General features: G+C 37.8%; 3 protein-coding genes across 4 annotated transcripts; 2 read left to right on the forward strand and 1 right to left on the reverse strand.

Annotated features, from left to right (window-relative positions):
- Nucleotides 1-345: 345 nt before the first annotated feature.
- On the forward strand, nt 346-4,280 carry LOC21408432 (PX domain-containing protein EREX). 2 transcript variants are annotated; one of them, XM_010098899.2, is made up of 10 exons: nt 346-796; nt 1,171-1,281; nt 1,550-1,648; nt 1,818-1,904; nt 1,979-2,087; nt 2,211-2,836; nt 2,931-3,095; nt 3,183-3,425; nt 3,530-3,748; nt 3,861-4,280. In XM_010098899.2, the coding sequence occupies exons 1-10, from the start codon at nt 506-508 to the stop codon at nt 4,134-4,136; spliced, it is 2,226 nt and encodes a 741-aa protein (XP_010097201.1). In that variant the 5' UTR covers nt 346-505; the 3' UTR covers nt 4,137-4,280. The 2 variants fall into 2 exon arrangements, with proteins under 2 accessions (XP_010097201.1, XP_024021869.1); XM_024166101.1 differs by having other exon boundaries at nt 3,249-3,425.
- A 142-nt stretch (nt 4,281-4,422) lies between these two features.
- Nucleotides 4,423-7,882, reverse strand: LOC21408434 (signal recognition particle 54 kDa protein 2). The gene is made up of 9 exons (XM_010098901.2): nt 7,311-7,882; nt 7,115-7,214; nt 6,844-6,997; nt 6,374-6,524; nt 6,121-6,269; nt 5,634-5,734; nt 5,383-5,540; nt 5,155-5,269; nt 4,423-5,067 (listed from the first exon to the last, which is right to left on the reverse strand). Exons 1-9 carry the CDS (start codon nt 7,539-7,541, stop codon nt 4,739-4,741), a joined length of 1,488 nt encoding a protein of 495 aa, XP_010097203.2. The 5' UTR covers nt 7,542-7,882; the 3' UTR covers nt 4,423-4,738.
- A 4,966-nt stretch (nt 7,883-12,848) lies between these two features.
- Nucleotides 12,849-13,256, forward strand: LOC112091759 (uncharacterized mitochondrial protein AtMg00240-like). The gene has a single exon (XM_024166148.1). It carries the CDS (start codon nt 12,849-12,851, stop codon nt 13,254-13,256), a length of 408 nt encoding a protein of 135 aa, XP_024021916.1.
- Nucleotides 13,257-14,131: the final 875 nt, after the last annotated feature.

Genomic DNA, 14,131 nt, shown 5'->3' on the forward strand with positions numbered 1-14,131 from the left:
CGTTTTCAATCTCAGACAGAAATCATTTTTGAAAATGTGTTTGGTAGTTTTATCAAGAGATTATTTTCAGTGTAAAAAAACCTATTAGTGTATCTCTTTATCTCTCTGCTTGAGAGAGAAAAAAATAAAAATAAAAAATAAAAAATGACTAAAAGTTATTTTTTATTTCTCTCTCATTTTACACTAAATCAAAAAATTATTTTTATTTCTGTTTTTTATTTTTATTGCGCGTTTTCATTTTTTATTTTTTGAAAACCGTGAAAAAAAAAAAGGAATTAATTCGAAATTTCTCGAATAATAAAAGTCAAAATGATTTGGGCCTTGATGAGCCCAAAAGTAAAACGTTGAGGAAGGCGTCTCTTTCCCCCTCAGCAGCAGCCACCGTCTGTCTCCGATGCAAAGTTCCTCAAATCCCCCATTTCCTTTCTTATAATTCTCCTCCTCAAACGACAACGATAAAAAAACACAAACAAAACAAACACCCGTTAACAGTAACAAAACGACCATGAATCTCTACGCCCACGACCTCTCTTCTCTCATCGACTTCAACGAATTCGCCTTCTCCGACTCCATCGACGACTCGTTCTCTCACCGCCGTTCTTCTGCCTTTCTCAATTCCCTACCCAACGATGACTTTTACTACAACAATCCTTCTCTTTACGGCTATGGAAGATATCCCAGTCGCGGCGAGAGGCGCGTGCCGCCCAATCGCGCCGCTCCTCCCAGCCACCACCGCCACGACGGCACCTCGCCGCTTCCCATGGGCATGGATTGGAGTCCTCCTCCTCGTAAATGGGTACTATTTCAATCAACTTCGATTTTTTTTATTCCTCTATAATTCACCATATTAGTTTAATTTCAGCTCTTATGTTCTTGAATTTGTTTTTCCTTTCATTTTATCTTTTTTTTTTTTTGGTTTTATTTGAGCAAAAATAATGATTCGCTGTATGCGCCTTTGAGTGTAACCCAAAACTGGTGAGCAATTTGATCTCTACAAAGCAAAAGTTGAAGCATTTCTCTGTTTAGTATGAAAAATTACACCTGGGTTTAGTTTTCTATTTGTTGTTTTATTTTCGTGGGTAGTTTGTGTTTCAACTGAACATGTAATTTGAGATTAAATATTATGTTTTGTTATTCTCTATAATAACAAAAACCAGTTTCTGAATGTAGGATGGAAGGGACTCGGTTTGGCCACATGATCCTCACACAGGATGGAGCTACAGCGTCTTAATTCCTTCTTGGACTTCCCAGCGTAAATCAAATGGTTCTGATCCTGTAGTGGTATACTTTCTTACAGTTCAAATTATTGTCTTTTCTGTTCGTATATACATGTTAAATAAGTTTTTTTTTTTTTTTTTTTTTGAACTGGGCACAATTGCAAAGTGATGAAAGTGAAGAACTTTTCCTTTTCAGTCTTCAACTCCTCGAATGACTTTTCCGTGTGTATTAGTTGATGTCTTGTGGTGAAAGTGAATTGCATAGCTTTTTTCGTGCCTATTTTTTGATGCGCCCAGAATCATAATATTGTATTAACATTCATTGATAACAGTTTTATAAGGTTCAAGTTGGTATACAAACCCCAGAAGGGGTTACCACAGCTCGAGGGATATTACGAAGATTTAATGATTTCTTGCAGCTTTTTTCTGAAGTAAGTGGAACTTTTTTACGTGGCTCTGACATTGCCATTTATTTATGTTCTTACTTCTTAAAGCATAATAGTCTTTCTTCACAAAATAAACTACTGTAGGCGGAATATATTATCATGTTTTCTTTGATCCGTCTTTCTTAGCCAACCTCACTTGTTGCTATTTTTGTAGCTTAAAAAGGCATTTCCCATGAAAGATCTGCCTCCAGCTCCTCCTAAGAAGCTTTTGAGAATAAAAACAGAGGAAGTTTTGGAAAAGGTTGTGTGCTTTGTTTTATTTGGATATTGGTGTTTAGGTGCCCTCTTATTCTCAAATTGATTAGTTCTTTGCAGCGAAGGTGCTCTTTGGAGGATTGGATGCAAAAGCTATTATCGGACATTGATATATCAAGAAGTCTCCAAACAGCAATGTTTCTCGAGCTTGAAGCTGCCGTGAGGTCTTGTAGGTGTTTCCTTGATGCATCTTGAACAACAATGTTTTGTAAAGTGAAACAGAAAAAGCGTCAATATCTAGCTATATTTATTGCTCTTGTTTTTTCTCATTTCCTTCTGGTATGCTTTTCAGCATTTAACGATGTTGCTCAGCAAAGTTCAGATGTACTTTTCTCAACAAGCGATGCGGTCCCATCATTTCCATTACAAGATAATTCAGATGCTTCAGTGGCTGCTTGTAACTCATCTTTTGCATCAGATTGTGTTGATGGGACTCCACATGAGATATCTGAACTTGGAACAACAAAGCATAGTATTGGAAACTCTGCTGATTTTGGCAAGGAAAAGTCAACATCTGAACAAGATTTAATTGATCCATTGGAGACTACTGCTAAACCCCTTCGCCTCAATGGAACAGAATTCATTCCAGAACGAGAGCATGGCCATGCTAGAAGACTCTCAGTAGAAAGTGCGGGAAGTGATTTGAGTTCTGTTAGAGCTAGTGTGTTATCCAACTTGAATGGCGAGACTGACCTTCCTGGAGGTTCAGGAGCTTCAAGAGATGCAGATGCTTTTCTCGACCCTGATTTTCAATTTCATAGGGATTTAGTGGTTACTCTTCCATCCGATGAGAGACATAAATTGAACAGGGTCCTCATGACATTTAAGCAGAGACTAGTGACAGCAAAAACAGACACTGAAGATCTTATAGCCAGATTGAATCAAGAAGTTGCTGTGAGACAATTTCTTACAACAAAGGTATAAAATTCCTTCATTGCATTGGCATGTCAAGCTTGTCATTCAATATTAATAACATGGTTTGTGATTGATTTGTAAACATTTTCTTTTTTAGGTCAAAGATTTGGAAGTGGAACTTGAAACTACTACGCAGAATTGTAAAGAAAATATGGAGCAGGCTATTTTAACCGAAACGGAAAGATTTACCCAAATGCAGTGGGATATTGAAGAACTTCGAAGGAAGTGCATGGAGCTGGAATTAAAATTGAAGTCTGAAGAGGTTTGTTCATTCAACTGTTTAATATTTGTTTAGATCTTCTCGTGTAATTTTTGGGTATTCAATGAATAATATGTAAGAGCATTGCAGGAAGAAAAAGTGCATTCAGAGTCGACAAAGACATCAATCATGCATGATAATAAGATGTTGTCACAGGAGTTGGATGTTGCTAGAGGGCAGCTTGATAATTTGCAGAAACATCATGAAGAGTCTGAGTTGAAATCAAAGACAGAGATAAAGCTGCTTGTTAAGGAGGTCAAATCTCTTAGAAATTCTCAGTCAGAAATGAAGCAGGAGCTTAGCCGACTGATGAAAGAAAAATTGGAAGTAGAGGTGACGTCCGTTCTCCTGATCTTAACATCTTGAGGTCTAATTTTTCCTGTTTCCGTCAATCTGTCATGTTGAATATTTCTCTCGTGAATTTTTTTTTATTACAGAGGGTTCTTCAAAAGGAAAAGCAAAGAGCAGAACGTGCAGATACTGTTAATGCGAAGTTACTGCATGAATGTGGAATTCTTCGTAGTCGGCTTCAAGAATGCAGTGTTAATTTCCTTGTTGAGGAGGAAGATAAATTAATTCTGGACACTTCATCACTGTCTGATGCCGTAGATTTACTGACAACATCTGACAATCGAATTGGTCTCCTACTTGCAGAGGTACCTTTTGTGTGTGCCTTTTGAGATTACAGAAGCAACGCTCGTTGAAAATGTTCACTCCTTTGTATAAAAACTGAACATCCCTCCTTTATTGGTTTTCTAATTGGAGCAGGCGCAGCTTCTTGCACAGGACATAGCAAATGCTGTTACAGTCGGTGACGAATCCCGTTCCAATCATATGAATGGTGGTGAGAGTAGGAAAAGTGATGATGAGTTGAGGAAGATGGTATCGGATATACTTGTCGATAATGCTACATTGAGGAAGCAGATAAATTCAGTTATCCGTTGTTCGCTGAAAACAAGTGCCAAAACTGGAGTAGAAGACGACGAGGATGAAGAGGACACATCTTTGAGGAAAACTGTTCTTGGCAAATTCTTAGAAAGATGATTAGTGACGTCACGAGTCAATGTATAATTGTGTATCCTACCTTTTTAATTACCCAGTAAATAGAGATGGAAATAAATTAGTGCCTGAAATATACTGTACAATATCAGTTTTGTTTGAATAAGTTGAATTTATACCGATGTGAAATATATCCTCGTAGTCTATTATATATGCTTGAAGTACTGCTGAGTTTCGCTTTCTTCTAGCAATTGGAAAATGGAGAAAGATGCAGGATACAGAACAGATATGAATCAAACATGAAAGTAGATGATTGAAACAAAGTAGTAAATTCCCACTTATTTGCTATAGAAACATATTAATGCTCAAGAAGTCGATAAAAATTTTTTTTCCCACTAAATACGTACACAAGGAAAACTTTCAACTATCCAGTGCTAGATATAAATAAAAAGAAAACAAAATAGCGGTAAGATTGACAGGGAAAAAAAAAATGCTTGGCCCTACAGGAGTACACATTACTGCCAAGTCAGTTAGAATTTAGAAACATGAACTTGTGTATAAAAATGCCTTTTGAGCATCGTCTCCGAGGCAACCTAGCACCCGTAGTTGGGAATGAACTTTGAGCTTGGCATATGGACTGACGTCTACTAATCCCCTCCTCCTCCGAACATCCCCATCATGTCCTTGGCAGAACCCATTTGCTTCATCAGGTTCTGTAAGCCGCCCATGCCGCCAATCTGCTTCAGCATCTGAGGAGGAAGAACTTTGCTCATGTGCTGCGCATTCATATTTCTGGACAGAGCACTCATTTCACCCTTCTTAGGAATCTTAAGCCCCTTCATCTTGCTCCATATTTTAGCGAGGCGTTTGTACTCTTCTAACATCTCCATTACTTCTCTAATATGGCGACCAGAACCCCTTGCTATCCGCATCATACGCGACTCATTCACGAGCTTTGGGTTTGAACTATCCAACTCTGCAAAGTACTTAACACAGTTAGCTATGGGGATTAAAACAGTGCTTTTAAAGTTTTTTGCCGCAATAATATTAAATTTTCACTTGCCTTCATTTGTCATTGAATCCATCATCGTCATGTAGCGCTTGATCTTTGTTTGGCTTTCCTTTTCACGTCCTTTTGGCATTAGTTCGGCACTAAATCCTGGAAGCATCGAGAATACCTACACGAACCATGTAAATGATTGGCATAAAAACCAGCTTCCCAGATTGAAATCCAAGAGAATTAATCTAAAAGCATTTAGAGGAAGGCAGGTAGATAAGTCAATGTTATAACCTGGCTTATTGGACCCATTTTGAGTATGTTTTGGAACTGCTCGTACATAATCCTCAATGTAAAATTCCCTTCTGAAAGCTTTTGTAGGAGCTCCGGCTGCTGATCCATGGGAACAACTTCATGAATTTTGTCCATAAATCCAGACCAGTCTCCCATGCCTAGTAGGAAAAGTAATTGTCATATTAATACGTTTAAACATTTAGAATATAAACTCCAATTGCGGCAAGTCTGCAAAATGGGATGAAGCGCACCTAAGAGTCGGCTGACAAATGGTTTAACATCAAAAACTTCAAACTCATCCATATGCTCTCCAGTTCCAATAAATATAACAGGACTCTTTGTTGCTGCAACACTGCACACATAATTTGAAACAGAACAAGACTGTCAAAGCTAACAAAGGCATAGAAGTCAAAATAGAGAACGCGCCATTTTAAATCAAAAGAAAATGGAACCTAAGGTGAACAAGTTCTTTGAAACAATAACTTCTAGTACAATTTTTACATATGTGCTTTGGACACCATGATTCCTTAAACTCCATCATATCATCCTAGATATCCGAAACTATACTAACATATTCAATGGAAGGAAAAAAACAAAATTAGTATGTTTAATGCATTACAAATTGCAAATTACATAGCTACTAAATTTCATCTGCCTAGAATACTGTAAGGATGCATTTAGAATTCTGTCACTAAAATAAATCCAGATGTAGACTGTAAATGTCACAACAAGACTTACGCACTGAGAGTGCCACCTCCTTTTGCATGGCCATCCATTTTTGTAACAATTACAGCTCCAACTGAAACACTTTGCTTAAATGCTTGAGCTTGATCAAAAGCAGCCTGACCAATACTGCTATCCATAACAAATATAACAAGGTCTGGTTTCTGGAACAAAACAGAAAAAAAAAAAAAAATAAATAAAGAGAATAGTCCTCATAGACATTCTTTAAAAGAAAAAAAAAATAGAGAATGGAAATCCAGAAGAATACCGTAGCTTCAGAAACTTGGCGCATCTCTTCAAAAAGAGCAGCTTCTTGTTTGTGGCGCCCACTAGTATCAACAATTATAAGATCACAACTCTCTTTCTTGAATCTTTCCACACCTTCAACTGCAATTTTCACCGGATCTGACTCCATATAGCTGTTTAGCAAAATGATCAACAATCACTAAGATGCTTAAGAATTTACTATAAACGTAAGCGCTTCTGATTAGCAATGCAATTGATGAAAAGTATGATTGATGATGCACTAGTAGTACTTTTGAGAAGGGAGAAAAAACTAAAAGAAACAAGCAAGGATATTCTTTTCAACATAAAATTCAAGCCAAAAAAATAGTAATCTCTTGCTATATACAAAGAATTCACCTGCCTAGGAAGGAAAAGTTATAGCATTTTAAGCAAATTTCTAACTTCTAAACCTACATAGAGTATTCAAAACCGATTAGAAAGCACAGAAAGTACCTTCCATAGAAGGGAATCTTAGCTTTAGTGGCATTCTGCTTCAGCTGATCAAAAGCACCAGCTCGAAATGTATCTGCACACACCAAAGCCGGCTTCCACCCCTTTTTCTGGTGGTAATATGCATATTTTGTACATGTTGTAGTTTTCCCAGAACCTGAATTTGTTTTTCAACATAAAAATAAGAATAATTTAAAACACTTAAAAGAAATTAAACCATTACTCAATCAAAATGAAATGATTTGCAATTTAAGCGTATTCAATCCAAACACACCTTGTAAACCGACAAACATCACAACGCTCGTTTTCCCTTTCTTCGGAGTGAAAGAAGGTTTCCCAGGATCCAGTATTTTGCAAAGCTCATTAAATATAGCCTAACCACAAGAACACAACAATTCCCTTTCATACACATCGAAAAGACCCAAAGAATGAAGACAAAATTCTCTGAAAAAAGGAAGAAAAAGGCGTACTTGTTGAATGATCTTGCGCTTGTTGTGACCGGCGGCAAGGTCGTCCAAATTGACAATCTTCTTGATGTTGGTCTGCATGTCGCGGACGAGCTTGAATTGGACATCGGCCTGGAGCAGGGCGCGAGTGATCTCGTTGAGGCATTCGTTGAGGACCTTCTCGTCGATCACCGTCGCATTGCTCATCTGCTGGAGAGCACGCGAAATGCTCCCTCCTAACTGTGCCAAAACCATCTTCGCTAATCGGAGAAGACGACGACGGCGACGGCGGCGCGGCGGCGAAATCGATCGGGATTGGAGATGGAATTTGCTGCGACGTGGATTCGGTTGGAAAATTAAAGTTCAGGGTAGGGTTTGGGGTGTGAGAAATTGAAAGAACCGAAGGCGGTGATTAGGGAAGAATCTTCTTCTTCTTCGACGCCCGGAAGTAAGGGTTCTGCACGGAATTTGGGAAAAGGGAAGCGTTTTCACCTTCACGTCTCGTTGAGTCCCAAATAGAATTCGACTCGGATTCTCTTTTTTTTTTCTCCCTTTTTTTTCCCTTTTCTTTTAAGGGATATATTAAGCTCTCTTTTTTTTTTTTTTTTTTTTTTTTTTTTTTTGGCTCTGAAGGATATTGAGAATATACAACAGATATCTGCGTTTTGGGAATTCTTTTCCTTTTTCTATTTTTTTATTAGTTAGGTAAATTTCCTCGTTATTTTCAGAAAAAAAAGAAAATTAATATTGATAATTCTTTTCTTTTTTCTTTTATAAATAACACAAAATTAATGGCGATTCCCAGTATGACCTTTGTTTTAGAATATTTCCACATATGACTTGGATAAACATAAGTGAATTATCATTTTTTGATTGATAAATCCACTTTGTTTTAGAATATTTCCATGTATAACTTAGCAATCATAAGTGAATCATCATAAATCCATTCACAGAAAATTATATATCTTTTTTCAAGAATTAGAAAATTGTATTTCACGTATTGAAATTAGCATTTTATTTATTATGTGTTGAACTACAAAATATTTGAGGCATATCTTGGTATCTATTAGAATAGTAGGGATCCCCTTGTAAATAGAATAAAGTAATTGACCAATTAGCTATTTTTACTTGTTTTACTTTTTTTCTGTTGCTGAGCTGGACAATGGTACACGTTGTGTGTGCCTTTCCTCTCGCCGGTATATGTTTTCTGTTTTGGCTCTTGCACGTTTCCAGATGAATGAGAAGTGAAAATTCTTCTTCCAACTTTCCTCAATATTTCAATATGGTATCAGAATAGACACATTTTTATAATGTTGGATCCTCCAATATCGACTTATTCACAGCGGTTTGACATGGTCCACGTTGTGCGTGAGGGGACGTATTAGAATCTCATATTGGCTGGAGATATTGACATGATCCACTTAATAAGGTGATGGCAATCATCTTCTAACAAACTGATTTTATTAGGTTGAGTTATGTCCAATATCTTTTGATTTCTGTAAAAATTAGCAACACATTTCCTCCACAGATACTGAAGCAAGGCTTACATAACATAATCAATCAAACTTTTCTGCGAAAGACATGAGGCATATTTTGTTCGCAAATTCATTAATGTTCCTAAACAAGTCGCCAATTAATGAGATCTCTTTTATATTATTCTGAGTGGTGTTAGGACTTTGAGCATGTATTCTTGTTTCAAAATTATGTACAATATTCGTTTATTTAACCACTCAGTTACATTATTTTGGCAATTCAAATTGGCATTGGAATGTGAGAATGCATCATTGTTTCAAAATGAGATGTATTCATTTGCTTAACAATATTTAAAATCACATAGATTATTTATTAAAAAAAGATATTAGAGATACTATTAGAATCTCACATTAACTGGAGATATTGGCATGATCCACTTAATAAGGTGAGGGCAATCATCCCTTAACAAATAGGTTTTGTTAGGTTGAGTTAGGCCCAATATCATTTAATTTTTGTAAAATGGTATCAGAGAGAAAGCTTCGCTGAGCTTTCATGGCGAGAGGGAACAATCGTCAGGTCCAAATCACTGGTTCCTCCGGTTCCTCTGGCTCGTCGCAAATGGAAGATTCAAGCAGTCCGTACTTTCTTCACAACAGGGATCACCCAGGGCTGGTCTTCGTCTCTCATCATCTCACCGGTTCCAACTACAATACCTGGAACCGAGCAATGATCATGGCTCTCACAGCGAAGAACAAGATTGGGTTCGTAGATGGAAGCCTTCCTCGCCCATCCCCCGACGATCTATTGTTCAAGGTGTGGATTCGCTGCAATAGCATGGTAATTTCCTGGATCTTGAACTCAGTAGCTAGGGATATAGCTGATAGCTTACTCTATGTGGACACAGCTCTTGAGATTTGGAACGATCTTTATGATCGGTTCAATCAGAGCAATGGGCCACAGATTTTTCAACTTAAAACCCATCTAACTGGACTACAACAAGGATCTATGGATGTGAATACTTACTATACTAAACTGAAGATCTATTGGGATGAACTTAAGGTTTTTCAGCCTATACCAGTTTGTAGATGTGGAGGAATGAAAACTTGGTTAGACTACCAACATCAGGAATATGTTATGCAATTCCTTGTGGGTCTCAACGAGTCTTTCACTCAGATTCGTTCCCAAATTCTGATGATGGATCCTTTGCCCCCAATTTCAAAAGTGTTTGCGCTCGTGCTCCAAGAAGAGAGGCAGAGAATGATTGGTCAAGTTTTGCCTCCTTCTTCTTCTGAGCCAAACGTTTTTGGTACTGATCAGAAGCCCTCAGTTGCTGCCTCTTCTGCCAACTTGAACTAGAAGTTTAAATGGGATAAACCACATTGTTCCCATTGTGGCTTGCAAGGGCACACCATTGAGAAATGCTACAGGATTCATGGCTTTCCTCCTGGCTTCAAAACGAAGGCAAAGGGTCAACAAGCCAAAGCTCAAACAAACCAGGTTGCTGCAGTTTCTTCAGAAGAAAATTGCTTATATTCCTCATATTCTCTCAATGCCCTCACATCTAATCAGTGCCAACAGCTCATTGCTCTTTTGACCATGCAGCTGCAAGGCATGTCACGCGTCACTCCTGATCCGTAACAGTCTGGACCATCAGTCTCAAACCTCAGTGGCATACTATCTCTTTCCTCTATTTCTTCCACTCATTCCATTTCTTCCTCATATTGGATTCTTAACACCGGTGCAACTCATCATGTATGTTGCTCATTGAATTCATTCATGTCATCCATTCTTATTTCTAACTCTCATGTCACTCTTTCAAATGGTCACACTGTGTCAATTGATCGAACAGGCTCAATAAGATTGTCATCTAACTTGGTGTTAGATAACGTTCTGCATGTGCCACAGTTCCATTTTAATCTCTTGTCCATTAGTGCTCTTACCCAAGGCCATCACTACTCCGTTAATTTTCTCTCTAATTCTTGTACCATCCAGGACCATTCTCAAGGCACAACGATTGGGACGGGTAGGAGACATGGAAACCTCTACTTTCTGGACCTACACAATTTTGCCCCTGAGTCTTCCTTATTTCCTAGTTCATCAAACAGTTGTAATAATGTTTCTTTGTCACAAAGTGACCTTTGGCATTATCGTTTGGGACATCCTTCATATGCAAAACTCAATATTTTAAGGCATGAATTACAAATTTCTGATGTTTCTGATAAATGTGATCATTGTTCACTTTGTCATTTGGCTAAACAGCGCAGGTTACCCCTTTCCCTCTAGTAATTCCATGACAGATTCACCATTCCAATTAATACATTGTGATATTTGGGGTCCCTTTCACCACTTGACCACAGAGGGCTACCGTTATTTTCTCACTATAGTTGATGATTACACACGGTTTACTTGGGTATACCTTTTGCAAACAAAATCTGAAGTCACAACTATTTTTTCAGAATTTTTCTCTTTAATAGACACATAGTTTGGAATAAAGATCAAGTCAGTTCATTCTGATAATGCCCTTGAGTTGGCCTTTTCTACTTTTTTCGCACAAATGGAATCATTCATTTTCACTCTTATGTCGATACCCCCCAACAAAACTCTATTGTGGAGTGCAAACATCAGCACATTCTAAATGTGGCACGCGCTTTAAATTTTCAGTCCAACATACTTTTAGATTACTGGGGGGATTGTGTCCTAACATCAGCTTATCTCATCAATCGAATTCCTTCACCCTTGTTGTCTAATAAAACACCCTTTGAACTCCTATGGAAAAAGAAACCTTCATACTCCCATCTACGAGCTTTCGATTGTGTATGTTATAGCTCCACATTAGCTAGACATAGAGCCAAGTTCTCTCCTCATGCTACCAAAGCTGTTTTCTTGGGTTATCCACCTGGATACAAAGGATACAAGCTTCTTGATCTCACCACAAATGCCATTTTCATTTCATGAGATGTTATTTTTCATGAGACTATCTTTCCTTTTTGTGATTCTCCTTCCAAATCTAGTCCTCAGGACTTCTTCTCTGATCGAGTCTTGCCCCTCTCTGTTCCTGATCACCCTTCGCCGCCGCCTTTTGATGATAGTGCTCCTGATGCTATCATACAGCCTACTCGACCTTGAAAACCTCCTTCTTATTTACAGGATTACCATTGTTCTTCCACTACTCATGTTTCCAGTTCCACTGCACACCCACTATCTAAAGTGCTTTCTTATGACAAACTGTCCATTCCTTATAAAACTCTACTTTGTTCCATTTCTTCCAATGTCGAACCTACCACCTTCACTGAGGCTTTTGCTGTTCCAGAGTGGCGTGAAGCCATGTCAGTGGAGCTGCAGGCTCTTGAAAGGAATGGGACTTGGTCTCTGACTAGCTTGCCTCATGGTAAACATGCAGTTGGTTGCAAATGGGTTTACCGGATTAAATATCAGGCAGATGGTTCCATAGAGCGTTACAAAGCTCGCTTAGTTGCTAAGGGTTTCACTCAACAAGAGGGCGTTGATTACTTTGACACTTTTTCACTCGTAGCAAAATTGGTTACTGTGAAGACATTGCTTGCCTTAGCAGCCATTCATGGATGGAGTTTAACTTAACTAGATGTTAATAATGCTTTCTTGCACAATGATCTTGATGAGGAAGTATACATGTCACTGCCTCCTGGTCTTCACCGTGAGGGGGAGACTATGCCAACTAATGTCGTTTGTAAGCTTCATAAGTCCCTCTATGGACTTAAGTAAGCCTCCCGACAGTGGTTCTCAAAATTCTCAAGGATCCTTACTACTAAAGGCTTCAAGCAATCAACTGTAGACAACTCAGTGTTCACCAAAATTCAAGGTTCCTCATTTGTAGCTCTTTTGGTCTATGTTGATGACATAGTGATTGCTAGCAATGATTTGAACTATGTGACAGCTTTCAAACAGTTTCTAGACAACAAATTTAAACTCAAGGACCTTGGAGACTTGAAATATTTCCTTGGACTTGAGGTTGCTAGGTCTGCTAAAGGAATCTCAATCAGCTAGAGACATTATGCCTTGGATCTTTTCTCGGATTCAGGACGTCTGGGCTGCAAGACAAGGAAAACACCCATGGATGGTGATGTGAAGCTCTCCCAGAATGATGGAGAAGCACTGGAAGATCCTTCCCAGTATAGGAGATTGATTGGAAAATTGTTGTATCTCACTATCACACGGCCAGATCTCTCATATTCAGTGAATCGGCTAAGCCAGTTTCTTGCTAATCCTACAGTGACTCATTTACAGGCAGCATTTCACGTTCTACAATACTTGAAAGGCACAGTTGGTCAGGGCCTTTTCTTCTCCTCTACCTCGACAATTGAGTTGAAAGCTTTTGCTTACTCAGATTGGGTTGCTTGTCCTGATACAAGAAAGTCCATTAGTGGCTTTTGTGTTTTCATTGGAGACTTACTTGTCTCGTGGAAATCTAAGAAACAACAGACAGTGTCAAGGTCTTCTGCAGAGACATGTTGGGAATAGTGTCCTAGAAGCATGAGATGTAAAAAGATATTTATTATTTATTTAATAAAAGAGTTTATTCATCATTTTATGTGCATATATTTATGAATATTTTATGAATATCAAATAAAATTCCTTGATTATTTATGTAACCTTAAACATGGTATATAAGTGTTGTATACGAGAGGATAATGTTTAAGGATAATAATCAAAAGTAATTGTTCATAATGAATTTAATTAAAGTTCAGAATCTTTAATTAAAACATTATTAATACATGTCATTCCCATTTAGAATGGAACGGTGTTATCCGCACTGTTAATATGGCGAGATATTGAATGAGTGTATTTCGCATAATGAGATTATGTGGAACATGGACACAGACACAATATAAATTTCTAATAATTTCCGTTAAGCATAGAAATTCTAATTGAGTCTACCGATGGTCATATATAGGATGATCTTAATCCTGAGTTCTTAACAAACTCCTATTTATGGATTTATGTCTTTTGATTTACTCGGTACGGATTCCGAGACCCTGAATCCTATTCCTTGTATTTTGGAGACATAATGAAATAGGTAGCTGGGAATGTTATTATACAAGATGGAATCCATTCTTTCTTAAGAATGAAGCAGATAAATAATTCTCTTGAGTGTTGATTCGGTACTTTGATTAGTAAGAGCGCTCTGGTTCATGAATGTGTTTTATGAATCACTATCCATTAGAGAATCAATGGTACTCAAGGATAAAGATGTAATTAGAGAGGTTAACGGATTCTACCTGACTCTAATTATGAATTATTTATGGAGGATTGATCTATATGTAATGACTATATCAAATGGACACTTCGCAGTTTAAAAGTAATTAATGTCTATAATTTCGAGAGTTCAATTCCAA

Source organism: Morus notabilis, unplaced genomic scaffold (genome assembly GCF_000414095.1).
Source record: "Morus notabilis unplaced genomic scaffold, ASM41409v2 Scaffold843, whole genome shotgun sequence".
Lineage (NCBI taxonomy): Eukaryota > Viridiplantae > Streptophyta > Magnoliopsida > Rosales > Moraceae > Morus > Morus notabilis.